We start from the raw sequence: 13865 nt of genomic DNA, 5'->3' as shown, positions 1-13865 counted from the left end.
AGGAGGGGTCTGCCCTCCAAAAGAAGGGGCCTAGGCTGTGCTGTGCCTTCACCTGCAAAATCTGCCTCCAGCTATGGAGACAGCATGAGCACAGCCCAGAAAAGGACCAGCAATGTTTTACATGAAATCTAAGTGGGTGTTGTGCCTTGTAGAGGGTGTAGGAACAGACCTGGAGTGTGTTCAGTAGGCCCTTGTAAGCATCCCATACCCACAGCTCTGGCTCACCGAGTCATAGACCACATTTGTTTCTATCCCACAAATGTCTTGGGATATGTTTAGGAACCAGGAACTTTGGCATTTCTAAGCTTGACTTTATCTGTGTGGGTGATTTGGTCGTAAACACTTCTCCTGGGGCTCAAGAGGGTTTCCTCCACGCCTGACCCTGCTGCCAGTGGGATCTGCTGGTCTTTTCTCTGTTTATTTGCCAGCTCTAAAATAGCTGATCCTATCCTGTTTCTGCTTCTGCCATCCACTGGATGACAAATCACTTCCTTTGGTTAGAGCACTAATATCCCTGTTATTTAAGAAGCTCCTGATCCTGTCTCATTCAACCGTTACGCTGTTTTCATAACGTATAAACTCACACCTCCAATTTAAGCAAAGAACAAACGGGAAAAAAGAAAACCACCTGAAGTGGAACTTTATATTGAAGTCAGATGCAGCGGAGGACAGCTGGCAGTGCAGCAGCAGGCTCCAAAGCGCTGCCCAAAGGGAGGGAGGTGCGGGATCCAACCCTGATGGGGAAAACCTCACTTTGTGAACCTGTCCTTGTGGAGCAGAGAACGACATGCTGTGAGCTTTGGCACCGACCTAGCGCCTGATCCCAAAAGATCTGGTAACCTTTCCCTGCAGGAAAAGATCACCCCCTGGCAGGATCAGGCCCTGCACAGCTGGTACATAGGCCCACATGCTCTGGATCAGCCCCCATAGTCACCCATGACCATTTCTCCATGTGCATCCTGGAAACAGCCACCGAAGACCTGTTTTGGAGCCTGCTGCTGCCAGCAGAAAGGCTCCTGCTGCCTGCCAAAGCCGCTGATGGACATGGGATGTTAGCAAGCTGCCCACGCTGGCATGACTTCACTGTAAAGTTTCCTGCTGCTGACTGTTCCTCTGATGCTGGTTCACCTCTGGGGGACAGAAAACCAGTCCCACCATGGCTCCTTCCTCTGGTCCAAGTGCCTGTCCTGAAGGGAACAAGGGGAGAATTGCAACCGAGCCTTCTTGGCCCCAAAAACACCTTGCTCTCAGGTGGCCACTGCTGCTGGGCTCATGCTGTTGCCTTCCTGGCTCAGCCACCTCTCCAGGCCAGACCTTCCGGCCTCCTCCCAACAAAACTTAAGTTTTCACAAAATAATTATGTAGATTTCTATCGTGAGACATTTTCCCGTTGTGATGCCTTACCCCTGGTGCCCTTTGTCCGTCAGGGCAGGCACTGGTCTGGTGGAGATCTTCACTGGAGCTCTGGGCACACCCAGTTCCATGGTTTGGATGTGCAGAGAGAGCACGACGTGGTTCAGAGGAACAGCACAGAGACGTGGAGATGCCTTCAGTCTAGAGCAGTGGTTTTCAACCTGTGGCTGAAGACCCTCCAGCATCACATCGAAGGGCAGTAAAATCACCCCCCCCCCCAAAAAAAAAAATGCAAACCAAGCAAACATTTAAGCTACAGCCACAGGTGGAAAACCACTGGCCTAGGAGGGTCCCCTCGCTGAAGTCAGTCAGAAAATTGGTGTGGATGAGCAGGTCCTCCCCAAATTCTTCGTGCTGCGTGTGTGCGGTTGCGTGCGGGCAGCCGCTGGCCCCATCCTGACTGCTGTCTCTTGTCACCCTGCAGCAGAGGAGCTAATGGAAATGGACGATTCAGGCTCGGTGTATGCTGGCATTCTCAGTTACGGCACTGGCTTAGTTCTCTTCATCCTGGTGCTGGTCATTGTGATTATCTGCAGGATGAAGATGCCAAATAAAAAGGCCATGAACACCACCACTGTACAGAAAGTCTCCAAATTTCCACTTAAGAGACAGGTAACAGAAAGTAGATACAAGATTCCTATTCCCCCCTATGGTCATTCCTTTTTTTTTTTTTTTTCCCTTGAAATTTCCTTTCTAGGTGCAAAACTACCAGAAAGATGTTGCCCAAGACATAAGTTGGCTGCAGTCTAAAAGTCTAACGCCCTTTTATTCATCTGTTTCTGTTCCAGTGGAGCAGTAGCTGGTGGCATCTGCCTTGGGTTCAAGCTCCCAGTGCTTGCACAGAAAGCAGGTCTTGCCGGGGAGCAGTATAAACCTGGCAGAGGGGTAACTTGGGGAGCAAGAGCACAGTAAATGTGCCTGTTCCTTCTGTTCTCATGGAGATGTAAGGGGGTCATCTTTCTCCATGCAGGTGGAGATGCTCTGCCATTGCAGAGGGGCAAAAGGCATCACATAGAGCCACATGGTGAAGTACGTGGATTTCACAGCTCGTGGTGGGCAGTTCCAGTGCCAGGATGGAACCACAGCCTGTACGTGCACATGTACACATGTGCAGAAGCACGCAGAGCAAGTGAAGGGCTTGTATCACAGCTGCCAGCATTCTTCCTTGCTGGAGAGCCCTTCCCTCCTTCCCACCAGTGAAGACAGTGACCACGTGTGCCTAAATCAGCTCATTTCTGCAAGGATGGGGTGGATAAGAGATGGGGGGGTAGGAGGGATTTCCCATTTCAAAATTACCAGTGAGATGTCAGAGATAGCTCAGAACCCCTCAGTGACCCACCTAGGGCACGTTCCCACCCGCTTTCCCGCTGGGAATACAGTTGGCAATAACACTTCATTTGCTCTACCCAAGCAGGTGTCGTTGGAGTCCAACTCTTCCATGAATTCCAACACACCCCTGGTCCGGATCACGCGTCTCTCCTCCAGCGACGGGCCGATGCTGGCCAACGTCTCCGAGCTGGAACTGCCTCCAGATCCCAAGTGGGAATTGGCACGCTCTCGGTCAGTCAAACCCACAGGCAGGGTCCCCACATTTCCCAGATCACCATCCTGATCCCCACTAACACGCCTGTTATTCCTCCCTCCAGCCTGACCTTGGGGAAGCCGCTCGGTGAGGGGTGTTTTGGCCAAGTGGTGATGGCAGAAGCGATCGGGATTGATAAGGACAAGCCGAACAAGGCCATCACGGTGGCTGTCAAGATGCTGAAAGGTATGGGGAGCCCACAGAGGGCGGAGCGGCATCTTGTGCTGGGGTTTCCTCTCTTTCCTTCGCTTTTAAGTCTTTTGTACAAACAGATCCAATAGAAGAAAGCAACAGGGGCCTTCCTTCCGCTTCACCCACATAGCCTGGGGGCGAGGGCTGTCTCCTTGGAGAGGATGTAAAGGTGTAAGTCCCGTCAGGAACAGACAACGGGAATTAACCCGGTTCTCTGCCAAGGGGTAATATGATCGCTGAGGAGAAGGGAAAGCACCTTCACTTCTAGCCAGCCCGGTGAAGCAGTCTGCTCCGTACTCCCCCCATAACCAATGGTGGCTATTTTACCAAAAGCTTGTGCAACAAATTCAGGTGGAGTTTGCAGAAATTCATCTGCCAAACTCCTGACCTTTCACTTAAAAAAATCAATCCAAAACTGATGAGAGATGGAAGGGAAGCCAAAATGGGGGATGCACGGGGCACCTCCGGAGGAGTCCCTGTTTCCCATCCTGCTCCCATGCAGTCTTCTGGTAACCACAAGTGAAATCCCCCTGCAGAGTTCAGCTGGAACAGGCAGGGCAGATGCCCTGTCAGTGAGCAGCCCAGGTCTGAGGTTACATGGGGTGACATTTTTTAAACAAAACTATTTCTTATCAGAAAAGGATTCTTTAGATTTACTTCAGTCTGTTCTGGGGTTATTTTTGGAAGCAGGAACATTCCCATCTCTCCAAACCAAAGCATTTGTCTGGGGAGCTCTTCCCTCATTTTTCTACAGTTGTGGAAAAATTACAGGTTTCCATGCAAAAACTACAATCCTTCTTCTGTCCGGTATCCCAGATCTAACCTTTCCCCTTCCTTAACTTTACCCTTTTCCCCAGGAGATAAGAGAGAGAAACAATCAGTACAGGAAAATGATGCCAAGTACCCAAACTGTCTTTTTTTACTTTAATGTTCATCAGGGTGAAAGAGAAGATGAAAGGTATTACTGATTTTCATAGGAATATTTATTTCCATTTATTCCATTTTTATTTTTGAACAAATACTCTCTTTTTTGGATAATAGTTTTTGTTTTTATTTTGATTCTTCTTCCCAAAGTAGAAGAAAAACAAATACTGACAGTTTTTGCATACTTTTTCCCCATTAAAACCCCGCATGGTTGTGCAGCAATATTTTACAAAACACTTATTTTCATCCTGACGTTTTCTTTCTCTTCCTCCCTTGCTTTCTCCAGATGATGCCACAGACAAGGACCTTTCAGACCTGGTCTCTGAGATGGAAATGATGAAGATGATTGGGAAACACAAAAACATCATTAACCTCCTTGGTGCCTGCACGCAGGACGGTACGAGCTCGCAGGGCAACGGGAGGCTCAGGGTGGTGTGTTTCACACTCCTGCATCCACAGCATTGCTTTTAGTGCTCAGCAAGGGTTTGTGGAGCTAATCTCACCCCACACAGGACCTGCCTGATGTATTTGATCAGTACCAAGGCATTTTTCCTCCTTCCTCTGGCTCACTCACACATTGACTGTGTGAGACCTGGCCGGGCCCTGCTGACAGCCATATAGCTGGCATCAGCCGCAGACTCCTGCCTGTGTCTGATGTGGTTTGGCTTGGGTTGCACCTTTCCCTGAGGTCTTCCTGTACGTCTTTCTCCTTTTCTCATCAGTATAAAACGATGTCCTGGAGAGAGGCAAGGTTTGTGACTGGCCTCTCTATTAACTAACTGTCCAAAATGTCTCAAAAAATAAGATTTCAGGGGTCAGCCTGCACATGCTTCTCTTTTTCTTCTGTATGCTGATGGTGTTCTTGCTTGCAGGACCACTCTACGTGCTGGTGGAATATGCATCGAAGGGGAACTTGCGGGAATACCTCAGGGCACGTCGCCCACCTGGCATGGACTATTCCTTCGACACCTGCAAGCTGCCTGAGGAGCAGCTGACATTTAAAGACCTGGTTTCCTGCGCCTACCAGGTGGCTCGGGGCATGGAGTACTTGGCATCTCAGAAAGTGAGTTTGAGAAGTCTCGTTTGGTAAAAATGCTGGTCAGAGCAGTGTTCAGAGACGTGTGTGTGTGTAAGCAAATTCAGGCAAATTTGCCTATGCAGGTTTCTCCCTTCAGAGACCAGATTTTTCAGTACAAAGGACGTTAGTATTTTTGCAGAAGGCTGAAGCTGTAGAAGCCTGTTACCCATGTGCAGGCTGTGTTCGTGAGCTGTGCAGCTGAACAGCCCTGGCTGTCCCCTGCAGGCCTGTTAGCATCTCCAAAGGGCATGGAAAAACACAAGCAGCCCAGACCCTGGTGTGTGTCCTCAGCTGTTCAGCCTCTACCACTTGCAGAAGTAATTGGTTTCCAGATGTGTGATCATGGGGCTCGTCCTGCAGTAGTCTGGGTGGACAAAGCTGTGAGCTTCCACCCTGGGAGGCATTACCTTAAACGACAAAGTCAGGAGGTCTGTGTGCCCCTGTCTTTTCCCCCATCTCTCTTTTGAGATTGCTGAAGATAGAGGCAGCTAAAAGGAAGCTGAGATCCTGCTTTTGCAGTGCACGTGTTTGCAGCTGTCACCAGCACGTGGAGGCTCGTTTGGAGCAGAGCTGGCAGTGGATTTGGCATGACCATGCCCAGGATGCTCCCTGGGGAGTACTTTGTTGGCGTTGAGCCGGCTGCTGTGTTTGCTTACATCACACCCCGGGGATTAGTCCTGATTTACCCTGACACCAGCAAGTGGACAATCAGGCCTTTGAGTTAGCTAAGCTGTGCACCAGCTGGTGTGACCTCTTTCTGGGGGTAGGGAACACGAAGGCAAGAACAAGTTCAGCTCCAGATTTCAGGTGTGTTGGCCCTGTGAGTGCAGTTCAGAGTGAATGCTTCATGGTGGCTTTCAGCTCCCTCTCTGCACAGTGCAGGCTAGTTTAGCTTGTTCCTCTGCTGACAGCTATTAGATATTTGGGTGTGTTGGCAAAGTCTTAATTTGAGAAATTTTTCACTCTAAACATCAACTTTCACTCCTCTTTGTGGAGGAAGGGGGATAAGAACAGCTTCATGTCCCAGTAGGCACCCACAGAATAGGAAAGTTTGACTTCTCACCCATCTATGCATCCACTTTGGAGAAGGAAAAGCTGCACGGCCGTGTCAGTGCTGGGGCTGCCGATTAGGTGTTGCTAAGAGGTGGCTCCCACTGAGCATGCATGATGCAGCGATGACACAGAGAGCGAGGAATTAAGCGGTGCTCACAGCTTTATGAGCTTGGGAGTCAATGAAACAGCAGCTCGTAAACCACACGTTGCTGTTAGTTGCAGGCGCAAGCAGCTAACAAGCCCTTATTTATTGACTTGCTCACCTTTCACAGTGCATTCATCGCGACTTGGCAGCCAGGAACGTGTTAGTCACTGAAGACAATGTGATGAAAATAGCTGATTTTGGCCTTGCTAGAGACGTTCACAACATCGACTATTACAAGAAAACCACCAATGTAAGTACAGAACTGCCAAGAACTTGCAGCTTTCTTTCTGGCAGGGAACTGCTGTCCCTGCAACAAGCGGCCCTCGCTCCACATCTCCCTTTTTAGAGGGGCTTAGGAGGAAGAGATCTGCCGTTGGCCTCACCTGGTGATGGACCATAGATAGGCTGATCCCAGGAGTCCATCTACCATCCATTTTCTTCCTGACAGATGCTGCTGGTGCTAGCAGCTGGTTGAGAGGTCTCGGTTCTGCCAAGAAGGCTCTAGACTAAGAAACTAAGTTTTTTACCAAAGGAGCATTTCTGAGCCTGTTGCACTACTGGTCATAAAGGTCCCAAGGAGCCAACCTCTGGTCCTACCAGAGCTCTTGAGTGAGGAATATCACCTTTTATATTCCTGGAGCTACCTGGCTTTCATGCACTTCTCTCTCTTTTTTACAACTGAGCTCCGTGTGTCTGCTACCAAGGGTGAGAAAACAGCCCTAGCCAAGGGCTGAGTCCCAAAGCAGTTCAGATTTCTGCCATGCTGCAGGGCACACAGCACTTCCCAGTGCTCTGCAGCAGAAGAGAAAAAGCCACAACTACAACGTGGTGCAGAGGACAGCAGTGGAAGAGCTGAGTGTATTGTGGAGCTCAACAGCTTTGCAATTGCAAGGGGTTTCAGTTCTCGGGCAGTCCTACAAAGCCCATCATGATCCCATGCAATATCAAAAGAATATATTTAAAAAAAAATATTGTGAATTTCAATTACAGCTCAGATGGATTTCCCATTTGAGCTGCGTTGGACACCTGACAACCTAATCCCATTTGTGCATGTTTATGACCCTGATGTAGAATAGCCCCCTGGAAACCTGGGTTCAGGCCTCCTTCAGACTTCAGTGGGATTAGGGTTTGATTCTCAGAGGATCTGGCCCTTGATTTCACTCTAGGAAATTTCCCCTCTGGTTCAGCCTAAGCAGGATTTGGTCTGAGCATCAAACTGCTTCTTCCAACCAAAGAGATGGAACTGTTGTCCTATGTTCTCTGCCTCAAAGCTAGCTGCATTTATGAGCAATAGAAACTGTTCCCACACAAAGATTTAGATGCTCTGATATGTTAAACCTGCCTTGGCAGAGAAACACAGTTCACAGAGAGCATTTACTGCAAAGATTGTTAGCGAAGATCCAGGGATCAAATGCTGTAATCTGTTTATATGTGTCCACTACTGCTTTGCCCAGTGACCGGGAAGGCAGATGTGGTTGTTAATGAAAATGTTTCAAACTGGATTAGAAAAGAAGATTCAGATGGTGCCGTTGTGGCTGGGGGAATATGCTGATGGGATGTTCCCATTGTCTTCCTAATTACAGGGTCGGCTGCCTGTGAAATGGATGGCTCCAGAAGCATTGTTTGACCGGGTCTATACTCACCAGAGTGATGTGTAAGCATTACCCACACTTTTAAAAAAAAATAAAATAAAATAACAGTAAAATAAACACCCATACTATCCCCAAAACATATGTACTGCTAAACTCAAGCAGGGCTTGCTCAGTGCTGGGGCGCCTGGGGATGAAAACACAAATGATTCAATTCCAAGCTGCAGCTTTGCACACGTGGTTTTGCTTTTCTGTTATCTAGTTGCTTTTAACTAAGGATAAATCTCCAGTAGGCTGCTGAAAAATTACTGGCAGGCAGGCAGGTATTTCTTGTGCAGTTTATAGATGAGGAGATTCATCCTGCAGTCAAAAAAAATCAGGAAGAGAAAAACCATTAAAGTTACCCTTGACTTCTTCCAGACTTTGACCCAGGCAGACTTCAGTTGAGTACATGGGATGAGCTTGAAATATTCTGCCCAGCATTAGTAGAGGTGATTGGAGAATATTCAACAGATATATTCTCAGATTAATTTTGCTGCTTCATTTATTTACCTTTATTTTTCCTTATCCCATCTTGTCGGTTTTAGTGTCGGTGTACTGTAAGCAAACAGCAGAGCCTATGTAAAATGTAAATCTATCAGGGTGCTGCCTTAAAGGTTGCTCTTTCTTTATTCCTGACTTGAATGGAAAGCAGAGCAGTCTGGGAAGCAGTTTCAGATCACATCTAAACTTTGCAACGACTGAAGTAGCTCAATATGCACACCGGCTTTTTTATTTCAATATTTGGATGATAATAGCTTTTTACAGTAATTTAGCAGACAGGCTGCCGGCTCCCCAAGGCTCGCTGCTTGCAGTTGGACAAATGAATCATTTCTATTTCTGTAAATTTCACATACTTTGGCTTTATTGATCTTAAATCATAGTTTCCATGCTTAGGTAATGCTGCATTGGGCATGACAGATAAATCAAAGCTAGAGAACAGGAGAGAGAGCATGCATGAAAGAGAAACAGAGACAGATAATCCCTGTTTTTAAAAAGAAAATGAAGAAGGCAAAAGATATTTTTGAAAAGAGGACTTTTAACCAGAGCACAGCTGCAGGACTGGAGTGTGTAACATTAGTGCTCTGCTGATTTTTGTTGGGGTATTTTTCTCCCAGCTTGGCCAGTGAAATGAGTGTTGTAACAAGCAAGTTTTGGTATCAGCTTGCACAATTAGTGGCCTGTGGTTCCAAGCCTGCAATTCAGTGAAGCTGTGCATGAATAATTTGATTTGTTCCATTCAGTGGAGCTGGTGGAAGACCTAACAAAGAGCTGGGGGTAATAGATGGGCTGTCACCTATCTGATTAAATGCTCATTTCAATTTCAGACTTGGTGCCTGGGATTTCTTTGCTATTGAGTTGGATCAGCAGAGATCTCCAAGTAACTAGTAAAAATGGCCTAGGCAATTAGTCATGCTATTGATGACTTTGTTAGCTATGCATGGCTGCACAGAAATAAAGCAGAGCAGGGGGGAGGGGATATGGGGGGTGGAAAAAAAAAAAAAAACTCATTGAATTTTAAAGATCTTTCTTTGGTTTCCAGCTGGTCCTTTGGAGTGCTACTATGGGAGATCTTCACTTTGGGAGGGTCTCCGTACCCGGGAATTCCTGTCGAGGAACTCTTCAAACTCTTGAAAGAAGGCCATCGGATGGATAAACCTGCCAACTGCACCCATGACCTGTGAGTGGAAGGAGGGTGACCCAGCAGCTTTCCCCTCTTCTCTCCCTTTCCCCATTCCCTCTGTGGCCACAACCACAAATGGCCTGCTTCAGGCTGCTGGGGCATCACGTACCTGCCTCATTCGATGGGTGGCAATTCGGGGCACAGCTCGTCTTTAGCACAGGTCCTCACCCGGCTTTGAGAGTGCGTATAGGTGTGAGGTGATCAGTAATGAGGGCTTAGCTCCACAAAACCCTCTTCCTCCCTTCCACCGAGGCAACACCACAGCCTCACACCCTCCTCACCCCGCACCTAAGTGACAGTGTGCAAGGAGCTGGGGCTGCAGCCTGCTTTGCCTCACATAAAATGACACAATTACACTCGGTTCCTCCTCATTACTTCATCTCCAGTGCCTCCCCAAGCAAATATGAGCAAAGGAGGCTTCTCCTGCCCACACTCAGCAGGGATTTGCCACCATCCCCTCAGCATTGGGCTTCGTCCCCGCTGCTTTATGGCATGGTGGCTGGGGCTGAGCCGTGCTGCTCCCCTCTCCTGTAGCTTTTCTCTCAGGCATTCAGGGTTTTGGGGCGAGCTTTACCACAGGTGATGATCTCCCTTTCCCTGTCATGCCCCACAGGTACATGATCATGCGTGAGTGCTGGCACGCTGTCCCCTCGCAGCGACCCACCTTCAAGCAGCTGGTGGAAGACCTGGACAGGGTCCTCACCGTGACGTCCACCGACGTGAGTTTGGTGTTGGTGGGGGGACATGGGGAGGGCTGGTTCATCCCCAAGGGTGCTGACGGGTCTGTCACCCCCTCAGGAGTACCTGGACCTCTCGGTGCCCTTCGAGCAGTACTCGCCGGCTGGCCAGGACACCCACAGCACCTGCTCCTCGGGGGACGACTCGGTTTTTGCACATGACCTGCTGCCCGATGAGCCCTGCCTGCCCAAGCACCCCCCCTGTAACGGCGTCATCCGGACGTGACGGCCCCCCCACCCCGGTCAGACGGATGGACAGACGGATGGATGGATGGACGGACGGACAGGCAGCGCGCCCACCCCGGCGCAAGTGTGGGGCGCCGAGGACAAACCCGTAGTGAAGGATGTTTCCGTGAAACTGCTCGGCGACGCTGGAGGATTTGTGTTGTTGAGCTGTTCAGGGTAAAAAAAAAAAAAAAAAAAAAGAGAGAGAGAAAGAAAAATCTTTATTTTTTATTTTCCCATTTGCTGTATAAAAAGTCAAGAAGCACTGTTTGGCCTGAAGGAACTAATCTCTTGCCAAGATGATCTATCTTGTATGATTTTTTTTTTTGGTATTTTTTTATTTTATTTTTTCCTAAGTAGAATGTTAAACCTGGGGGTGCTGACCTCCAGCCTCCGCGGTCACGTGCCGAGTGCCAGAGTAGCCGATCTGTGCCTGCAATACGAAGAAGAGAAAAAAAAATCTTCCTTTTTTTTATAAAAAAAAAAGCTAACGGAAAAAAAAAAAGTGTAAAGAATGTAGAAATTCTTTGCTTATGCAATCTGTACATGAACCTTTTTGGTGGAGCTGAAAAGCCACGTTGCCTGCAGGGATTCATATATTTATAAAAATATCTATATTTTTGTTGTCGTCGTTTTTATAGCTTCATGATCTTATTACCCAGCTACATAGAAGGAATCTTTTTCGGAAGAAGAAGAAGAAAAAAAAAAGTAAAATGCAAATCGTCATGGAGAAAGGAAAAGAAAAAAAAAAAAAGAGACAGTCAAGTCATCCTAATTGGAGGAGAGCATCACCCTGCCGCTGGCCAGGTCCCACGGGGACTGAGCACCCATGCTGCTTCTCAAGCCCTGTCCCAACCTGCGGGAGCAGCCGTTTTGGGGAAAACCTCACTTTCTGGAGATGGGGGTTTGCATACTTTTGCTTGCAAAGGGCGAGTTGGAGGGGAGCTGCTCCTCCGGCCCTTGGCGCCAGCGGTTTGGCTCCATCTACGTGCAGTGACTTGGAGAAAGAAGTTACGGGTACCTGTAGGCAAGAGCCTTTAACTTATATCAAAAAGGTTTATTCCAGAGAATCTGTGTATATATCTATAAATATATCCTGTATATATATAAATAAATATATGGAAAAAAAAAGAATGTATAATACTAATGCAACATAAAGCAGTACTGAGAGAGAGTCTCAAAATATGAGCATTGCAATCTAGGATATACTGATCTGGGTGAAAGAGAAGATTTTTTTGTTTGTTTTATATCTTCACAGTTTTGTTTTAAAAATTGTACCTTAACATGTATATTTGTAAAGTTATTTATAGACATTAACATATCTGTTCATCGGTTTAAATAGCGTAGCGTTACTGTAAACTTTAAATTTCACTGAGTTTAAGGGTGTTTTTTTAACTTATTAAAAATGGAGAAAAAATATATTAATCAAGTTTTTCTTTTGTGTTTATGGGAAATATTGAAAGAATGTATAGATGTACAGTCCTTTAACAAATTACATTTAATGTTATAAATATATATATATATGTATTCGTTAAAAAAATATTAGTTTATCCTGGATTGCAGTGAGCAAAGGTAAGTTTATTTTTCAATACATCACCAGTGGTTAAAACCAAACAAATAGCAGCAGAGAGATGATTTTTACATATTTCAGAAAAACAGGGCCAAGAATTCTTCCATCAGTTTAACCACTGTGCATTAAGGGGGGTGTGGGTGTTTATTTTTCTATTTTCGAATGAAGGTATTCTTTGTGGTTGAGTTAATAACAAGTACGCAGCAAAGCGAAATGTTGACTTTGGATGACGCGCGTTAATTTTTTTTTCCCCCCTTTGCCAGTACCGTTGTATTTTGGGCTTAAGAAATACCCATGTGGGCAAAACAGCAAGAGAAGTGACACTGTTTGCAGGGGAGATGCAATGACTGCATATTTCTTTTGCATCTAACACACTGAAAAATGCCAGTGATGCCTAATTTTTTGTGTTCGGAGTGCTGTGCTATTTTGTTCCTGTACGTCAGATTGCAGTTTAAAAGCACGCAAGTGAACTAGAGAATCTTACTGTGGCTCAAGGTGACAAAGGGGGAGGTTTGGGTTGGCTTTTTTGTTGTTTGTTTGTTTGTTTTTGTCCAGAAGACTTTATCTACTACCACAAAGAGGCAAGGGTAATTGCATCCTGAATTTTCTTTACATTTTTCTCTGGTGCATATTACATATCAATGTTTCAGAATAGCAGGATGGCAGCATCTCATTTTAAGTTTTTTTTGTTTGTTTGTTTTTTTCCTTCTTAGAGCCACAAAATCCTTATCCTAAAATAAATAATTTATAGTTTGAGGTTACTTCGATGGAAGTTTGAGAAGGTAGATTTCTATAGATTTTTGTTTTGTTTTGTTGGAATAAAAAAAAAAAGAATTTTTTGGTATTTTCTTACAAATGTCTGCTAATTGTGTACATTCCAAGTACTCGAAGCGTTGAGTTTCATGTACTGAAAAAAAAATGTACAAAACTGTGCATGATTTCAAATGTTACTAGATATTATAAATATATATATAATTTATTGAGTTTTTACAAGATGTATCTGTTGTAGACTTGTTGACTTAACATTTCTTATTCAATGCTTATATAGTTTTATAGCCTGGACTATTATCTTTAAAAGCTTAAAAAATTAAAAAATTCCAATTTTGTTACATTTTATACTGTTGATGTTACAATCCACAGGTTTGCATAGCGTGATTTTTCAATGAGCAACTCTGTTCAGTTTATTTTAATACTGTATTTCTGTGCCTGACAGCTGCAGCTGTCGAAGGTGTGAGATGAACACTAAATAAAACTATTCTGCTTTTGTTAACATGGCAAACTTACTTTTACCAACAGAAAAATAATAATAATAAAGATAAAGAAGTTGTTAAATTTGGGGGTTTATTCCTAGTTGTGAGGGTCCTTTGAAAAAAAAATATATATATATTAATAATAGTCTCTGGGGTCTGTAGTGACCAAACCTGCACCAGGAGGGTGTATTTTACAGTGCTTCACAAATCCTGGCCAGCACAGGTTTTATATTTGTAACTTTAAAGCAGTCATGGATTAGCAGGGCAGGATTATTTCTTTAGTAGTGGGTGTATTTATGTCCACACAGGCCATTGTGTGCATGCAGGATCAGGGATGTTTTGCTCCTTCTCCCATACAGGACCAAGTATATACCCCTAGCACAA

The 13865-nt window shown here is 45.8% G+C and overlaps 1 protein-coding gene across 6 annotated transcripts in view; it reads left to right on the top strand.

The window, feature by feature from the left end:
• Window positions 1-13501, top strand: part of FGFR3 (fibroblast growth factor receptor 3) — a 55695-nt gene extending 42194 nt beyond the window's left edge. For 2 of the 6 annotated variants that reach the window (XM_072037849.1, XM_072037846.1), the window contains exons 9-18: window positions 1838-2025; window positions 2828-2973; window positions 3060-3181; window positions 4398-4508; window positions 4984-5174; window positions 6515-6637; window positions 7971-8041; window positions 9559-9696; window positions 10313-10418; window positions 10498-13501. In XM_072037849.1, the coding sequence (XP_071893950.1) occupies window positions 1838-2025; window positions 2828-2973; window positions 3060-3181; window positions 4398-4508; window positions 4984-5174; window positions 6515-6637; window positions 7971-8041; window positions 9559-9696; window positions 10313-10418; window positions 10498-10662 (1361 nt within the window). In that variant the 3' untranslated portion in view covers window positions 10663-13501. Of the gene's footprint in view, window positions 1-1837; window positions 2033-2824; window positions 2974-3059; window positions 3182-4397; window positions 4509-4983; window positions 5175-6514; window positions 6638-7970; window positions 8042-9558; window positions 9697-10312; window positions 10419-10497 lie in introns of all 6 variants that reach the window. The other 4 variants (XM_072037848.1, XM_072037845.1, XM_072037847.1 and 1 more) reach the window with 2 other exon arrangements.
• Window positions 13502-13865: the final 364 nt, after the last annotated feature.

The sequence above is a fragment of the Anas platyrhynchos genome, chromosome 4 (assembly GCF_047663525.1).
Source record: "Anas platyrhynchos isolate ZD024472 breed Pekin duck chromosome 4, IASCAAS_PekinDuck_T2T, whole genome shotgun sequence".
Classification (NCBI taxonomy): domain Eukaryota; kingdom Metazoa; phylum Chordata; class Aves; order Anseriformes; family Anatidae; genus Anas; species Anas platyrhynchos.
This window is presented reverse-complemented; position numbering and strand designations above follow the sequence as displayed.